The sequence below is a fragment of the Molothrus ater genome, chromosome 15, assembly GCF_012460135.2.
Source record: "Molothrus ater isolate BHLD 08-10-18 breed brown headed cowbird chromosome 15, BPBGC_Mater_1.1, whole genome shotgun sequence".
Classification (NCBI taxonomy): domain Eukaryota; kingdom Metazoa; phylum Chordata; class Aves; order Passeriformes; family Icteridae; genus Molothrus; species Molothrus ater.
The window spans coordinates 2,497,199-2,511,567 of record NC_050492.2 but is presented as its reverse complement, the minus strand read 5'-3'; the positions used below and the strand labels follow the sequence as shown (position 1 = coordinate 2,511,567).

General features: G+C 42.3%; 1 protein-coding gene across 7 annotated transcripts in view; it reads left to right on the top strand.

The window, feature by feature from the left end:
• Positions 1-2,032, top strand: part of LOC118692261 (protocadherin alpha-C2-like) — a 105,621-nt gene extending 103,589 nt beyond the window's left edge. For 6 of the 7 annotated variants that reach the window (XM_036391959.2, XM_036391960.2, XM_054516434.1 and 3 more), the window contains exon 4: positions 107-2,032. In XM_036391959.2, the coding sequence (XP_036247852.1) occupies positions 107-417 (311 nt within the window). In that variant the 3' untranslated portion in view covers positions 418-2,032. The remainder of the gene's footprint in view (positions 1-106) is intronic. The other variant, XM_036391963.2, reaches the window with a different exon arrangement.
• Positions 2,033-14,369: the final 12,337 nt, after the last annotated feature.

Genomic DNA, 14,369 nt, shown 5'->3' with positions numbered 1-14,369 from the left:
AAGAGAGTGACTGTAGGCTGAAGCCTTTCAGACAGAAAGCTGCTGCTCGCTGAGTGCCTGTGTTTAAAGATGCTTTAAGCTTTTCTTGCTGTTTTGACTTTTTCAGAACCTGAGGCGGGAGAGGTGTCCCCCCCAGTGGGAGCTGGTGTGAACAGCAACAGCTGGACCTTTAAATTCGGACCGGGCAATTCCAAACAAGGTGGTCCTGGTGAGTTGCCAGACAAATTCATTATCCCAGGATCTCCTGCAATCATCTCCATCCGGCAGGAGCCACCAAACAACCAAATTGACAAAAGTGACTTCATAACCTTTGGCAAGAAAGAAGAGACCAAGAAAAAGAAGAAAAAGAAGAAGGGGAACAAGACTCAGGAGAAAAAAGAAAAGGGCAACAGCACCACTGAGAACAGTGACCAGTGAGGGAGTTATACTGAAAAAACCCTCTTAGCCAGTTTTTGTAATAATGGCAGATTTCTCCTATGTAGCAAATCCCAACTTCTTCCTATTGTTAACAAATTTCCTGTATATACAGACTTGAGAAAATCAGCAGGAAATTCAGTGTCTGTCTAAATTGCTTAACAGGTTTTGTCTTAAAAGCTTTATTAAGTCTGGTGTTAACTCTTTTTCTCCACTCTGGCTTGTTTTCAGAATCTAAAAAGCAGACACAAGTTTCCTTTCTCCTACGCCGAAAAGGAGAATCTTCACAGTACAGCCAGTGAGAGGTTGGACTCTGCACTGTGGTTCCTGTGCTCCTGTCTTGATGACACTTACAGGACAGGTTTAAAAGTTTTAATGTTGTGCACCCTCTATCTGATTGGAAATATTTGTGTGCAGATGTCAGCTAGGTGATACGAGATCAGATTATAAAATGCAAGAAGAGCTGGTAAATATGCAACAGAGGAAACACCTAATGAACACAAATGTTCAAAGATGTTCAGGCTGGGGAGAAAATGTCTGAAAGGAGATGAGCAGACTTATCAAATCCTGAGAAGTCACTGTGTGGAAATACTGACTCCTATACATGACGTATTGTACACACTGCTTCAAATGAAACCTCACATTTACAGCTCTTTAAGACACCATAAATTCTATCTCTTTACCAAGCAAGCCATTGGAAAAATTGTCCCTTAAAGCCCTGCATTGCCCTGGTAAGGCTAGCCCTCAGAGAGTAACAAGGGCTGGGCTGACATCCCAGGAATGTAACTGTGATGCTGTGTCCCTATTTCCACATAATTTTGCACATTATGTCTCTGAAAAGGTCAGAGTTTTTCCACGACACTTATGCAAAAGAGAGAAAAAAAGTAACATTAACTATGCTATTTGTTATTTGAGATATTTATTTATAAAGAAATATAGCTGTAAATGTTAAAGAAATATGATGCCCTTTAACCCAAACAGAAGTCAATCTAGAGCCATTATAAATTACAATTGCTGCTATTAAAGTGCTTTAGAAAAATTGCCTGAAACATCTGTATTATATCGGCCACTTGCCAATCACAGCTTTATTCTGTCGGGTGACTTGGGGGCTGCCTCTTGCATGTAATAATAAATACAAGAATATCTTTTCTTTTTTTTTTTTTTGCATTATTCTGCACTTTGAATACACCTTTGCAAACAAACTGTCCTAATATGAAGAAGCAGAAGCAAACTCCTCACACAGATGGATTTACTAACCTGCTAGCTCTGTGCAGTACCTTGGTGTTACCTCCCACACGACCTTTTCTGATTTTAGTTTTACTTTTCTATGAGATTATGAATTTCTGACCCTACTAACACTCCTTATGTAAAATTCAAGTACTGTATGTATGCTGTATGCTCTTATAAGAATCCTGAAATATTTATTCTGTGCTTGTGTATGTGAATGTCAATGCAACTATTATTAGAGTGGACTTTAAGCTTTACCGTTGAATGTAAATTCATTATTTCTTTTTTGTACACTTGTGGAAAAGTGGAGTAGTGTTAATTTTTTAAGCCACTGTTGATTATCAGTTTCTTTTGTGTATGAAACACAAGTAAAATATCTTTCTTAAACCAAGCCATGCATGCATTTTGGGATTTATTGGTGAGAATCTGTGAAGCTGAAGTTCTGTGAATTACTAAACCTAAGGGTATAAATGGAGTATTGAATGTGGTTGAGGATGTTGATTTAAAACCAATACATGTATTTTTAAATAGAATATGGCTGATGAGGGAATTCCAAGGAGTTTTCTACATTATTGTACATTCACAGAATAAAGCTCAAGTGTCGTGTTAATTGGAACTGTGTAAGAAACTACATAGCTCTGAAATTTCCAAAGGCCCTTTAATCTAGGATCAAAGAGAACAACTGGATTTCTTGAGACATGTCCTGGATGTTTTAAGTTTCCAAACTGCTGACAGTTCAGAATAGAACAATTCCTATTCATTTTTAAGAACCTGCAGCAAATCTTAAAACATCACAGCAAAGCTCTAATAAAAGAATTCATATCTCAAAGCATGAACCACCAATGGCCTCATGTGGTCTATTTAGAGTCTTCTTTTGTTACCAGTCTTGTTTTACTGGCAATAAAAAGGTGCTACTTAAGAAAGATAATCCTTGATTCACTTTTAAAGGCTAGACGAGAGGAAAAAAAAAACCTTAAGTTTTGGGGAGGGAACTGTTCTTTTATGCAAATGTGCTATGCAAGTACATTTAGGTGTTTATTTTTATTTGGTGACTAATCCAACAGCTCCCAAAACGTTCATCAACTGTAGTTACAGTGGTAGCTTAAACACACAGAAGAATACTGTTGTTATGTAGTCATCATAAAATAGCTCTCTCAATGCCTCTGGCAAAAATTCAGTACAAAGATTGAATTCTTACAGGAATCTTCTACACTTGATTATTTTTAGATTTTAATTGAATATTGGTTTTTCTTTTGAGTGCTTGCATTTTCCCCTATGCAAGCCAGTCTGACTCATTCATTTTTCATCAGTGGCCATACACAGCTGGTTTTCCAAGGCTTGCATCTATTAAAATGAACCAAGAGCTGCAGCATGTCTCAAATTTGCTGGTTTTAACACAATATTACATTTACCAATGCTGCCTTTATTACAGGTGCTTACTGCAGGGGGACTGTATGCTTGAGTGCCTGGAGAGACAAAACATAATCTGAAGATAATCATTCCAGCATGATTATCAATGATGATAATCATTCCAGTCTGGAGAGCTGATAGGACAGAGAAAAAACTCTCAGAGGAGAGGAGAAGCTCTTGCTGGAATTGTTTCAAAAGAGGCTGGGATGCACTGGGAGAATATACATCCCACACACTCACTGTGTTGTCTGAATACTGAATCAGGCACCTCACCAGATTTTATAAAGATTTTTCCATATTTGGACCCTCTGGGACAACTGGAATGCTGAGATGTCTACAGTGAAATTTGGCTATTTCATAACTAACATACAAATGATACCATTGACACCCTTATTTTGGGTGTCCAGGAGGAGAAACCCTGGCAAGAAATATGTTTGGAGGACCAGGGGTAGGTGGGGGCAGGATCTGCACATTCTACCACAGTTTAGGGGTTACTGTTTTAACACCACACAACAATGCAAATTGAGAACCAGAGGTGGCCAATAACGGCACAAATGAAGAAAAAAAAATTCTTTAATCCTCCTGCTGACAATGAAATGAGCACGACAAAATACACTGCAGAGTTTGCTAACAAGGAAATTACAGTTTTGGGGCTTTTTGCCACTTGAGCAATTTATGTCTTTCAGAATCCATATATACCCTCTGTGAGCATATTGTCTTTGGAAGTCTGGTTTCTATGCATACAAGATCAGTGATGAAAACTATTGGGCTTTTATAACAATAAACCTGAGCTATGTTGTATATTAATTACATCCTGTCATTAAAAAAAATCTCATTTTACATTAGGCTTCTAAGACTTGGTCTTGTGCAGTTTCTTTCTGCTCAGTCCATGGGTCATTGCACATCATATGAGGGGATCTGATTAAAAATTTTCCAATCATCTCACATCAGGGGAAGAACACAGAATCCAAAATGCCATTCCCAAACTTCATATATGAAGATCAGTCAAAATTAATTGCAAGTAGTTTTGATACCTTGTAGAATCGTCTTTCATTTCTGCTTCTACTTCACTCATTCAAGACCTGCTTGTGTCAACAACTGGGTAAAATAAACCAGGTGCAATTTTCCTTCCAAATCCAATTCTCCCCTCCCAGCAGTTTTGTGGATCTGGTGTAAGACAAATATTAAGGAAGGAGCTGAGCCATTTTTATAATTTGAGTCCTAAAAAAATGAGCAGGGTCCTCAGTTTTGCTGTTATTTGATTGCTTAGAAACTATTGACTGTTCCTTGACAAAAATGCCTTTTTGAGACAGTGCCTGGAGCCCTGTGTTCTGCTAAGGCTCCTGTAAATATGCAGAAACTTTAAATATGCAAACTTTAATCAAAAGTTTGGCTTTGGTAAGTGAGTGTACCCTGAAGTCCTTTGGTTTCTTCCTCTACAAGTGTCTGAAGGAGAAAGGAGTGAACAGCTGACAATGTTTTGGTATCACACACAGCTGAACCTGCATGAAGCAAACAGCTGCTCTGGAAAGCAGAGCTGAGGACTCCAAGCACAGCAATAATAAATCCTGGATGGGAAGGGCTTCCTGTGGTGGCTGGAATCAGAATTAGGCTCACACACGCCTGGGTGGCTTGGCTGTACCAAAACTGAGCAGACAGAGAGTGCAGAGCACAGCTCTGACAGAATAAATGCTTTATCAGGTTGGGCTGACCTTGTGGAGCTTTCACCAGCATGCTATAGAATCAATATTGATGGCATATACATTAATTTTCCATTAGCTCTGGATGGGGGATGCTGTGCTCTCTGCTCTCCTGGGTTCATTCTGCTCTCTCTGGATGCCCAGAGGGATCCCTGCAGGATCCAGTGTCGCTGCTCTGCCTTTGCAGGGAGGTGTGGGCATCCAAGAATTTACAGAGACAAACCTGTCCTGGGCTCATCCCAGAGTGTGGCCACCAAGGGAGGGGATTGTGCCCCTGTGCCCCTGTGCTCAGGTGATTTCCCACCTGCAGAGCTGCCCCAGCCCTGGCCCAGCACAGGCAGGAGCTGGAGCTGCTGGAGCCAGGCCAGAGGAGGCTCCAGGATGAGCAGAGGGATGGAGCAGCTCTGCTGGGAGGAAAGGCTGGCACAGCTGCCATTGTTCACCTGCACAGGAGAAGCTTTGGGGGCACCTCAGGGTGGCCTTGCAGGGCCCGAAGGGAGCTGGCAAGAAAGATGGAGAGAGACAATTGACAAGGGCCTGGAGTGACAGGACAAGGGAAATGGCTTCAAACTAAGAGATTGTCAGTTTAGATTATATATTAGAGAAAAATCTTTCCCTGTGAGGGTGGGGAGGCCCTGGCACAGGCTGGATGGGATCTGGAGCAATCTGGTCTGGTTGAATGTGTCCCTGCCCATAACAGAGGGGTGGAAGTAGTTCATATTTAAGGTCCTTTCCAACCCAAACCATTCTATGATTGTATAAATAAAAATCTGGGACATGGTTATGTTGTTGTACAGAACACTTCAATACCCACTGTCAGTGATAATGCTGCTTAGGTATCATGAAAATCTGATTTTTCAGAGTGATTCTAATATGGTGACATTAGGCACCTACTTCTAGAGTATTTGTAGTCCAGGTGCCTTAGGCTGCCTTAGAGAACTAATGAATGAAATCCTCCAGCATGAAGTATCACAGATTTATCTCTGCCACATGAAAAGAGCATATCTTACACTGCACCATGGATTGCCTTTCATATCCCAGGACAGCCTCCATGAAATCACTCTGACACAGGTATTAACATCAAAAGATGACAGAGATGTGGTAAAGTAAACATCTCTCAGAACGCCACACACCTTGAAAATACTAAAAATGTTAAAAATGTTTGCCTGGCAGTGGTGCCCAGAGCTGTGTCACTCTTGTCTGCAAAGAGACAGCAAGTGACTCATCCACATTCAGGAACTGATGTCTGAAGCATATTACAAAACAGACATGCTAGGCTTGAAAACCAGATTTTAAAACCTTGACAGAGGGTCAGAAATACCAAGCTGGCCTTCACACCCAATGGAGCAGCCCTAAGTCTGTGTCACTGCCACTCCTCAGCTCCCTTGTTCCTTCTCTGTGGTGGAGCAGGAATCCTGGAGAGAAAATCCCATTTATGCTGCCAGGTGGGAAATATTCCCCTCCAGGCACAGCATGGCAGCAGGCACAGAAATGATGGGGTGTGGGCACACCTGGGGGGCACAGTGAAGGTGAAGGGTGACCATGTCACCAAGGTGCCATCCCAGCAGGAGTCATGCCTGAACCTGAACCAAGTGTGAGACCCTGAAGGGCTCCCTGGGAGCTCAGCAGTGGCTGGTGCGTCACTGCTGGGGCATCAGATGTGGTCTCAGGCTTCAGCACTGAGCTGGGGGAGCAGAGCTGGCCCTGGCAGCCCCATTCCAGCTCCTTTGGCAATATTTTATGAACACCTCGAGTGTCTTGGCACCACTTGAGCAGCACTGAGGAGAATTGGAAAGTCCTTGCCCATTAATTACAGGAATGGTGCTGCACAGCAAGGCTGACAAGATGTATAATTGTTGAAACACATCAATCACAGCCAGCCTAGACTTTTAATCCTGTAATAGTTTTCCTGTTAAATAAATCCTTCAGCTGTTCAGTGGCTAAAATTCCATTTAGTGCAGACTCAGTGGGAGCAATGTGTGTGGTTTGGGGGAAGCTAGACTGAAAATATCCTAAGCAAGCCCCCGGTGTGTCTTAGCCCCCATGAAGGGAGGCATGACTCACTCCCTACCTTGAAGAACTTCCTTCTGTGGGTGTTTAAAGAGTCCTGCCTGAAGTCTCTCAGTGGAGTGATGTGCTGAGCAATTACAAACCAAATCAACTCTGTAAGTTGGCACTTAAGGCCTTCCATACATTGCCACTCCTACCCCCAAATTATCCACTCTGTTCAAGCCTTTACTGGCTGATGTCCAACTTCCTCATCAACACCCGTGGTGCAAACAGCCTTAGGCTCAGTGAGGACCCAGGATCTTGTTCCATGGGCTGCCACAAGAGGCTCAGGACCTGTCCAGAGCAGCTTTTTCAACCTGGCTCTCCCCAGATGCTCTGAACCCCAGCTGTGAGCAGTTTCATCCAGCACCACATGGTCACAGGATAAGGGGCTTAACTTTACTGAACTTGCTCTCACCTTTCACCTTCAGGATAGAAGTTTCCTGAGGTGTGTGCTAGATAAAAGACAAGCCTAAAATAATGAAAAATCTGGACTAAAATCTGCTTGTCTTCTAAGATGCTTAAAAGGGGATTATGAACACTTAGATGCTGACATTGGAGGAAATGATCCACAAAGCTCCTGATGGGTGTTTACACAATAAAGAGGATCTGCCAAACCCCAAGGGTGTGTAAATTGTGTTAGTCCAGCTACTTGTAGACTTGGGAAGTTCTTTGTACAAACATAAGCAGCCACCAAGCATCACAAAAGCTACCTTAATCTTTCCAAAGCCACATGTAACAATCTCATGTTAATCTACTTTAGTGCAGCCACAATATAAATACAATCCTGAAGATGAGCTGCATCTTACCCTGAAGGGTGACTGCACTGAAAATGGCAGGCACAAATACCTCCTTCTGTTCTCAAGGAACAAATGACACAAAAAGGTGAAACCAGCTTTATTTTATCCTCAGGCTCCCTTCATATGCACAAGAGTAGGTCTCATCTGGCCACATTGAGTCAGATTCTGAGCAGCAGCACCAGCAAAGAGATATTTATTAGCTAGAAAGTGATAAAAGGGTTGTGTGACTGAATTCTTTCACAACATTAGAAAGTACCAGAGATTGGAAGTGTGACAGGTCAGTCCAGGTCACTAAATGCACTTACTTTCAGTCACAGGGAGTGGCTGGTCTGCTTACAGAGCTTGTTAATGGCCCCCTGGGTCAAGCAGGCTTTCACAAATGCACAGCCCATAGCATCTTTAAAGCTGTCAAATATGCTGTTGGGCTCGTGGCAGGAACTGCTGACCTGTGAGTTGTATTGCTCCATTTTTTTAGTATCTAAGAAAAACATTAAAATTCCTATGAAGCATTTTAGCCTAGGCCCTTACTGTGCCCTGCTGAGCTCCTCTGTGAACCTGCCAGGCCATGTGGGTTCAGTCATTAATATGCACAGAGGCTCCTGCAAAGCAGCCTGGAAGGAGCAGGATATTGCAGAGCTGTAATGCCAAAGCCTCCACAGCCTGATCAATATGGATGGTGCAGTTAGTTCTGCATTGATTAACTTCCAGAGCAAAACCCCTCTGGTAGATGAGCTCTGTGGTGGAGCACTGCTGCCAGACCTGTGCAGCTGTGGGGGATGAGAAATAGGCCAGACTGCAGGTGTGTGTGCAGCCCAGATGTTCCACCATGCAGCGAGCACTCACAGGAGGGCTGCACACCCCACAGGGTCATTTATTTAGTGCCAGGTCTTGTCCTTCCCCTGCACAGAGGTTTGCACTAAAATCTCTTAAACCCCAGGGGCATTTGGCCATGCTGCCTGACCTCAGTGAGGAAGGACATGTGTACACTGCACCAGGAGTGTTTATACTGTTTATGTTGTTGGCTGTAGGTGCCACTGGGCTTTGGGCTGCTGGTACCAGCTCTGTGTAAAGGCACAAGGCTGGCCCCAAAATCCATAGATGCAGCTAATCAATGATGGCATTATGGTGGCAAATGGGATAGATGATCTGATGCTTACCCACCCACAGGGCAAATAATGATTTGGTTCATCCCATCCTGAAAGATCCCAAGTTTCTTCCTGCCTGTGCAGCTGGATGAGGCCATTTCCTCTGCTCTGGTAAATTAGCTCAACCATGAGTCCTTTGGCTTCCTTTAAATGCAGGGAGGAAACCACATCTTCCTGTATTTTCTATGTGCTTCCTTCTCCTCCCCTGCTCCAGCACTCCTGAAGGGCAGAACTGGGCTTATTCAGCAAGACTGGATTTCTGCCCATGTCTAGACACACATTTAAAATGAAAAAACTGTCCAAACACTTCCTGTCTAAGCCCACCATGTTGGGTTCTCTTCTGCTGTCCTACTCTCCCACCTACCCCAAGTTCTGCTCCAGAAAACTCATAAAAATGCTTTGAAATGCCATGTCCCTCCTTCATGGCTACAGATGGCTCAGGGATTTTTAGCCATTTGTAAATTTGAATGGCCAATTGTCGCTATAGGACATGAAAGAACACACACTCACACCATTCTCAAGGTGAAAGAGAAAAAAAGGGCCGTTTATTTTCTGACTCCAACATTTATAGTTTTCTAAAAGTGACAGTGGATTGGAAGGTGACAGTGGCACCTCTCCAAGGCCACTGGTTAAACCAACAGTCTATCAACTCTCTCCTCCTCCATAAAGGAATGAAAACAATGAGTTATTTACAGAAAGTGTGTGAGAAAATTCACTACAAGAATGTCAACATCAGAAGGCTTAAAAAATCTTAAAAAACCAGGGTGACAGCCAATGGCTGATACAAAGTCAAACATCCCCAAACTCCACTAGGCAGTGTCCCAATCCTTCCCTAGCAACCCCTACACAGCCAGGACAGTCCCTGACATGCTCAGCATCAGCTCCCCTGGATTCATTCAGTGGCTGCTCCCAAGCCCTTTTCAGGCCTGGCTGTTATGGATGTGATTCCTCCAGTCAGACACATGACCTACATTCTTGATCTTGTAAGATAATGCCTTTAGATGTCATAAAGGAGATGTGTCTCTGTTGCCCTCCACCTTCCAAACCAGTTGAGCTCAGTCTGACCTAAGTGTCTCATTTTGATACTATGTGCCATCTGCATGCTTTTCCTTAAATAATTTTGTATCTTCTCATATATTATTCATTTAGAAGGCTTTGGTGAAGAAGAAATCCCCTGAGGATGTACAGAAGATCCCAAAAATTCACACTGGTCATGTTCTAGCTGTTGTAAGATATTTTGTAGCCAGAATCTTTCAATGGCCATTGTGGGTACCATCCAACTCAGGATACTCAATTACAGCTTTATTATATATCATCACTGTTGTGGAAAACTAAAGCACAGAAATTGATTGGGTTTTTTGTTAACACACTTTTCTATATAAGTCAGGCCAACGAGTGATTAAAAATTGTATTGCACTTATTTGACGAGACTCATTTTTCATAAAACCATGGTTTTGCTTTTTACTGTTTACTTACCATTCCAGACTTTTCTTTTTTTTTTTTTTTTCCTGACACAAATTTCAGGCTCTTTGCCCACTAATTTAGCAAAGTGGCTCAGTCTCTTTCACAGGTCTCTCTCCAGAGTTCCAAGAGGTGTTAAAAACACTCAGTCACTGAAGGTGCCTGAGCCAATTCTTGTATTGCACTTGAATGAAGATAAAGAATCATAGAACAAAATCACTGAATGGTTTGGGTTGGAAGGTGTGGGAACCCAGGAAATTCCTCTGGCTGCCCTGGAGGACTCGAGCCCCTGTCCAGGGGGCTCAGAGACCCTGGCACAGAGCCCAAGACCCCTGTGCCCTTGATTTAGCCCTTGGAAAAAACAATTACCCACCTTGTATGAAGAATTACAATCCACAACAGTTTAAGTAGAATGATAGTGAATTTATCACAGCATGAAAAATCGATTTTTTGGGGTTTTTAGAATGGGGGTTCAGGGGACAAGATGGAGGAATCTGGGCATGTCCAGCCTTTCTCATTTTTCTTCTTGGCCTCCATCTTCTGCTGTGATGTTGGCACTTTTGGCTTGGTTTAGAGTAGAAGTTCACTATCTAACATAGGTGATAGGTATTGGAAAGGAATTGTAAATATTGTACAGGTAGTTTTTAGTATAAAAAGATAACACAGCCCTGGGGCAGGCAGAGTGCCTGGACTGTCTTGCTGAGTGGACCTCAGCTGGACAGGAGAAAGAATTTTACAGATAAGATACAATAAACAACCTTGAGACCGAGAACTGAAGAGCTCTGACTCCTTCTTCGAGCACTGGGCTGGGAAAAGAGACTTTCTAATGTATCTTGGGGTCACTCTGAGGAGCAGAGATTCCAAGAGGAAGGGACCTTAAAGCCCATCCAGTTCCAAATCCCTGCCATGGACATGACACTCTCCACCATCCCAGGCTGCTCCCAGCCCTGTCCAGCCTGGCCTTGGGCACTGCCAGGGATCCAGGGGCAGCCACAGCTGCTCTGGGCACCTGTGCCAGGGCCTGACACCCTCACAGGGGGGAATTTCTCCCTTATGTATGACCTAAATTTCCCCACTTTCACTTTGAACTCACTGGATCTTGTCAGGTCCTGATGAAAAGTCCCTCTCCGGATTCTTTGTAGGCCCCTTCTGACACTGGAGAGCTGCTCTAAGGTTTCCATGCATCCTTCTCTTCTCCAGGCTGAACAACCCCCCAGTTTCCTCAGCCTGTCATCACACCAAAGGTCTATTTTATATTTAACAAAGAAGAACAGCCATTTTAGATAAAGCCCATGGGCCAATGCTGTGATAAAATAACAATCACTAAAGAAAATCCATGCACAGCACGTAAGAAACCTGTCCAGAAATGTTCTCATTTCTTGCAGTCATTTTTGACAGATACTTATCTAGCAATTTCTCATTCCCTTCAATGTTCTCACAGCTTCTCAGGGCCTGATTCTTATCTCATGAAAGTCACCCTTTTATTAACAGTGGGGTGTACTGAAGCTTGGACTCTGATGAAATCTTTTACTTGGGCCACAGTGATGTGTAATAATCAAAGTAATGCTACTGCCAGCTGCAGTTTAGTGTAGGATTGGGAAATGTCACAAATCTAATTGTCAAGGCCATGTACATGCTGCAGCAGACAGAGTCCTAAATCCTACTTTCAATCAGCTCATTCCACAGTTCCCTGGTGCAAAAGACAAGAAATTTTGCAGTGGTTTCTTTTTCAATTGCTCACATAATCAGTACAGTTCTTCTGAACTGTTTCCTTTAATATGAAATTGCATACATGACACACTTTCTCTTTTTTTTCTCCAGAGCCCTGATTGTCCTATTCTCAGAAAACAGTCTCAGAGAAAGTGTCAAAAATTATTAGAAAAGAATTGGAGCTTTTAGCACATGAAAAAATGTGGAAGAGAGTTGTAGATAAAGGAGCTTTTCTGTAAAAATGAAAGAGTTAAAGGCATTGATTTTTGAACTATGAATGTTTCATTTCACCATTTTCAGCTCTTTGAGATGTGGCAGTTCACATTTCTCTGGCTGACTGGCAACTTAGGACAACCTCTCAAAATGGAGACACCCTGTCAGGTTCATCTTCTGTGTGACAAGGACAAGCAGGAAATAACAAATAAAACAGGAATTTGATCATGCAGTGGGCAAATGGCACAAGGTCTTTCATCAACCTCTAGTTTTTAACAGTAATGAAATGTAGCATTCCACAATAAAATCTGGGGGCAAGTTTGACTTTGCTGGCATGTTTTGGAAAAAGTGGATTATTGCATACACTTCTTTTTTCTGTCAGTACAAGACATTTTCTGCTGCAGCCTCATAGCCTCATCATCCAACAAGGCTACTGTGACCACTCCTTTCCCTTGTTAATAAAAGATTATCTGTGAATATGGGTAAGAAAAGGCTCGTGCAGACTCCAGGCATTTACAGGCACTATTCCTTTTCCACCTGAGTAATGTTAATAAAAGTGTCTGTTCTTTGGGGGTGCCTGCCTGGGCAGTGACCACACCAGATCCTACAAGAAGTGGTGTTACTGCTGTTAGAGAAATTGTCCAGAACTGCCAAATTTTGGTAGTTGTCTGCTTAAGAAGTCCAGAAGACTGAGTGGAGCCTGATGAAACCATATCCTTACAGCTGGAAAAGTATTTAGAGTTTCCTTGTTGCATTGGAGGAGATGCTCTCTCACTTGTTACGAGACCTGGCCTTTTCTCTTCTTTATGCCTTTTTATTCTAATTTATTTTTCCCCAGTAATGACTCAGAAACTTGTTACCAATAAATCACCAGCTCTCTGACGGAGAAAAAAATCAAGTAGTATTTGGTGTTAGTTATGATCCTTATTACGCAAAATTTATTTCCTTCAAGAAATCTGTTGTTTTCTTTCTCTGTGAAATTTTTTAGGAAGGCATTTCTAAGATGAGACCTCACATAGCTGGCTGTTGGTCTAAATGCTGCCTTTTAAGCTCTTTTTTTCCTGAACAGTACCAGGTAAGAAAATCTTAGCTGTTTTTGAAAACTCAGTCTAAAAGAAAATCCCCTGTTTTCAAATATGTGAAATGTTATCCATGCTTTCTTAGTCCCCAGTGTTGCAAACTGTCATAAATAGTTTTACTCTAAATCACAAGTTTGAAATTATGCTGTTGAAGACTTAGCAGACTTTCCAGATGAGGCTCTTTATTCTTTTCTGTAACAGTCTTGTTTAATCTCCACTGAACTTTTTATGCTTCTTTTTAAAGCAAGCATAGAAATCTCACTGAAAAATAAATGGAGGAAGAGCCACTAATTCAAACAGAGCAGCTTGAAGAATGAAGTTTTTTAAATTGTAAATAAGGCTACAGTTTCTTCATTAGTATGATGAGTACTTGTCTTTTGGACAAGGCACTTGAGACTGATAGCTCTCTCTAGAGAAGATGAAGCTTTCAAAACATTCTGTAGCCAAATTGGAAACCTTTTGCAGCCCTGGAAGTAGGAAGTCCATAGGCAGGATATTATTAATACCACTTTGTTTTGAATTCAAACACAAAGACATTCCTATTGCAGTGGATAAAACTCCATAGTCAAACATTGATGTCAAACAGTGGATAAGCATTTATGTGCCTGGTGTCCCAGTAAAAGTAATAATGGCATTTCCAGCAAGAGCTCACAGGCTTTATATTAATTGTGCCAGGTTGCAATCCTCCTACAAGAACCTTGTGTGAACTTCAGCTAAATACACAATTTAAACACAGGCTGGCAGTGAAGGCCTTGAAAATACAGGCACATTTTGAAGCAGAGCCCCCAGCAATGAACTGATCATTGCTGACCAGCCACTGGTGATTAAAGAACCCTGAAAAGCTGGGAAAGGACTGCTGTGGCTGTGAGGTGGTGGTCAGGGCAGCAAGTCCAGCAGCTTAGCAAGAGATTAAAAAAGAAAAAAACACATAAATGCTAGCACCAAGCAAGAAACACATCACAGGCCAAGACACATTTAGTAGCCTGGGGAAGTCCCACCCCCAGCACCCTGCAGTGAACAAGTGAACGGCTTAGAACTGTCCAGAAAATGAAACACTTATAAAAGGAGAAAACGTTGAATTTGTGGGTTGTAAAGAAAGGGGGAATTATTTCTCAGAACTGATCACCTTCACCTCATGGAATGAGAGATTATCAAGAACTG